We start from the raw sequence: 3,771 nt of genomic DNA, 5'->3' as shown, positions 1-3,771 counted from the left end.
CATTGGCCAGTTTCATGGATCTTTGTCTGTGTGGGTGTGGGTGTGTGTGTAAGTGTGTGTGTGTTGGGGTGTGTGTGGGTGTGTGTGTGTTCATCGATGGGAGCCAATGATTTTACCAGTTGGTTAGTTTGCTGGCCATAATAACAGTGTAATTAATATTTACTTTAATCTTCTTTATCTAGTGTGTTAGCATTTACCAAATAGTCCTAAACATAATTACCAAAATTAGTAGCATAATTTTTTGAGGATCAAGAATGTTTAAAGTAATTTTCAGGGCAATCCGTCCTAAAGCTGCGGAAATTTCTCACTCTGGACCAAAGCGGTTCAATATATATTTGTTTTTGTACAATTTCTCATCTGTATTAATAAAGTACTGACTCTTTGTTCATCAGTGTGCAATCTACAGTATATGGTCAGTCCTGACAGGATTAGCTGTCGAGGTCCGCGCCATGTAATGTAATTGTTGGCACCTCTAGAAAAGCAGTCTGTAATGATTATTTTATTTTGTAATAGCTCTAGGATATCATAAGGGGACAGTTATATGAGGATGTCAGTAAACTTTGTTCTGTTCTCTTAATAATCAAGGATGCAAAATGAATTTTCTACAAGCCTCTTCACAGAAAGTTCTGCAGTAACATTCATTGCATAATTGGTAAAAAAGTATTTAATACACTTGAATATCCACATTAAAGTCACAGCTTTCAGACTTAAATTCAAACTTTATTCATAATGGTAGAGAACAAATTAAAACATCTTCCTCTCTTGGTCATGCCTAAAAAGCAGTGCATAATGTAACCGGGCACCACAGTACATCATGTAATAGGTTGCTCATGATATCGACTGCAAGAGAGTGCGACGTTCCTCGCATGACGGCAGGAGGATCACACCATCATCACACTTCTGACGCATTGTGCCGACAGGTCGTCCTTTGGTACACCTGAACTCGATGTAATCATTATGGGCTGAATATATCTTGTGGTGATCTGCATATTTTAATGCGATATTGTGTTGCCTCATGTCGTCGTCATTCACTGTGCAGGGCTCTGTGGGAGATACGGGATAGAAAGCATTTTGTTATTGACATAATAAGCATGCTGAATACACAACTATTGTTGGACTACTTGGACATGCAGTAGCAAGATTTCTCAGTGGTACCAGGAGGGAGCATATCTCCTCTGTACTGGCCTTCCTTCACTGGTAACCACTGACCAACAGAATTAATTTCAAGATTCAGCAGATTTAAATGTTACACTCAAGAACTGCATTTAGGTCTGACACTGTTTTGACAACAATAAACCACTGCGCATAATTCAATACCAAAAGAGAACAGTAACTTACTGAGGCATCTCATCTGTCCGATCCATTCACCATTGATGCATGTTCTGTAAGGCTCACCCTCCATGGTGTAGTACGATTGACACACGTACTCCACCCTTTCATCGTGGCTGTACTCACTTTTCAGCGTGTACTTGACGTCTCCATCTGCGAGAGGTGGTGGACTCGCACAGTTTACAGTCGCTGAGAGAATGTGAGCAACAACAGCACACGTTTAGCTCATCAAAGACTTGTGGCAGTGTTAGTAGTTATTAAGAATACAGTCATCCTCATATAATAGAGATGTCTGGGTGTTCATCTTTATGCAGTATTTTTGTCCCTTGTCCTGCATCTCACATATTGAGACAGTGTCCACCACTTTTACTGGCTTTAGTTTTCAAAGGTTTTTTCTTTTACTCTTTTACTTTGCACAAAGTAATTCATGAAAACAAATATTCATAGAGTGATCTGCCATGAGAAAATTTCTGCAACTAAGAAGGCAGAGCAAGATATGTACACAACATCTCCTGTTTGTTAGACCTGGTGCTTCTATAGACCTTATGTTAATGCGGTGGCATTCAGTTCAGGAATTCATACAGAAAGCCATTTGACTTACAGGAGCATGTTCCCTGTTGGACTGCCAGCCAGCCCTCACTCGAGCATACATATTTGATGATTGGACCTGATGCAGTATAACCAGGGTCACAGGTGAAATGTATCACATGTCCTCCTTGGTACTCAGTATTTTTGGTGTCTTCTGAAATGTGGCCGTTGGGAACGTCTGGGAGCGTTGCACATGCTAATAAACAGCAACATGGGAAAGGAAGAGGAGATTACACACATTGTGACGCATGGCACATGAGTAGTATTGTAAAAAAGGCAGGCGTTTGTGGAGCTGGCTCATCCAAAGTTCTTTTTGGCTGCTGGGCACAAAAAAGTATTTTAAGATTATAAGGTAGTATACGGACACAGACTGCATAAACTGGACTCCGCCCAAACTGCAAAGCCTTTACACTAGTAAATGTTAATGACATATCAACATAGATACTGATTAAATATAGAGGTTATTCTTCTCAAATCTAGTATGAGAGGTGCCCTTAGTGTTGACTAAATCTTTTACCCTTCTCAGCATCCTGTAAAATTAATCAAAAACACCTATCCACGCCCAATGTCTGTATCTCCAGAAAGCTACATCATTAATACTGCAGCAATTAAAATACTCCTACTTACCATTCTGTGATGAAGACATTTCCACATTCCCCCACAGTTGGAGAAACAGAAGAATTACAGACAACTTCATGGTCCGTTGACAAACGTTGTTTTCTGAGCAGAATTCTTGTGTGTTTGAGTCCTCAGGGTGCTCCAAAATTTACAACATGGACTGCCCAGTGGGATTGTACAACACAGGTCACATTGCAACACTGTTTGCAATACTGGAACTTCCAGAAGTGCTCACATACAGCATCCTTTGTGCACACGTCATATTTATTTAGTATCCCATCAGTCTAATTCATAAAAAACTGCAAATGACTGTGTTCTCAGGCAACAGTTTAAACAGTTTAAATGAGTTCACAGTTATAAAGAACATTTGTCAAAACAATTTTGGCCTGCAATTGTTGATAATTGCCTCAATGAAGCTCCCTGGCAATGATCGGTCAATTCAGGAAGTGAGATGTTCTGTATAGAAGTCCTGTGGAGGACCGCGGGATGGATGATCAGACGGCCAAAGCACAGGACTTTTATATGTGAGAGCGGGTTTCTGTTCTGCCTTCCACATGTTGGGTTTAGGCCACAAAAAATGGTTGTGGTTAAATATTCAAAATTCAAGTCAACTGTGTTAAATGTAGTTCTTTTTTTTCCTCAAATGGAAAACAAGGGGATTACAAAACCCATAAAAAGACCAAAACCAACAATTCATAGAAGTGGCCCTTTTTTTTGTCTGATATAATATTTGGAACTATTATTAGGTTTCTTATGGTATGTTTTCAGGTTCAAGACAAGGCAGATCTACACAATTCATGAAAACTTAGTCACTCAGTAACTCAGTAAAATGTCATAATTCTGATGGGTGGGTGCAGCAGGCGGCGCTGATTCTCCAGTCAGATGCCAATATACCACTGCAGAAAAAGAGGGTGTACCAAAGAAAAAGAAGCGCCAAAGAACCTCAGACACTGAATAATAACGTAGAAAACATGATGGGAATATGATATTTCATTTTGTTTCAAGTAGCAATTTGAGGAGTGTTCGTCTCCTCATGACTGACTGTTTTCATTTGCAACTTTAAACATTTTATTGGGTCCTAGATAATAAATACAATAATTCTGCTGGGTAAAATATTTATATTTAAAGTCAATCAAGAACAAATTTTTTCCTGAAAATACAGTGCAAAGTAAATTTCTTATGGGAAAAAAATAATGCTTCAAATCAGCACGTATATAGAGAATGAAGATATATAAA

General features: G+C 39.0%; 1 protein-coding gene across 1 annotated transcript; it reads right to left on the bottom strand.

Moving 5' to 3' along the window:
* Window positions 1-699: 699 nt before the first annotated feature.
* Window positions 700-2,745, bottom strand: LOC125895627 (complement factor H-related protein 2-like). The gene is made up of 4 exons (XM_049587628.1): window positions 2,545-2,745; window positions 1,931-2,113; window positions 1,339-1,518; window positions 700-1,043 (listed from the first exon to the last, which is right to left on the bottom strand). Exons 1-4 carry the CDS (start codon window positions 2,612-2,614, stop codon window positions 829-831), a joined length of 648 nt encoding a protein of 215 aa, XP_049443585.1. The 5' UTR covers window positions 2,615-2,745; the 3' UTR covers window positions 700-828.
* Between the last annotated feature and the right edge of the window lie 1,026 nt (window positions 2,746-3,771).

Source organism: Epinephelus fuscoguttatus, linkage group LG10 (assembly GCF_011397635.1).
Source record: "Epinephelus fuscoguttatus linkage group LG10, E.fuscoguttatus.final_Chr_v1".
Taxonomy (NCBI): Eukaryota; Metazoa; Chordata; class Actinopteri; order Perciformes; family Serranidae; genus Epinephelus; species Epinephelus fuscoguttatus.
Note: the sequence above shows the minus strand (reverse complement) of the source record. Positions and strands in the feature narration are given on the sequence as shown.

Coding starts and splice junctions, on each gene's coding strand:
- LOC125895627 (XM_049587628.1), bottom strand. CDS start 2,614: ATGAAGTTGTCTGTAATTCTTCTGTTTCTCCAACTGTGGGGGAATGTG. Junction 1,519..1,930: donor CCAACAGGGAACATGCTCCT/GTAAGTCAAATG, acceptor ACATTCTCTCAG/CGACTGTAAACTGTGCGAGT. Junction 1,044..1,338: donor CGGACAGATGAGATGCCTCA/GTAAGTTACTGT, acceptor TATCTCCCACAG/AGCCCTGCACAGTGAATGAC.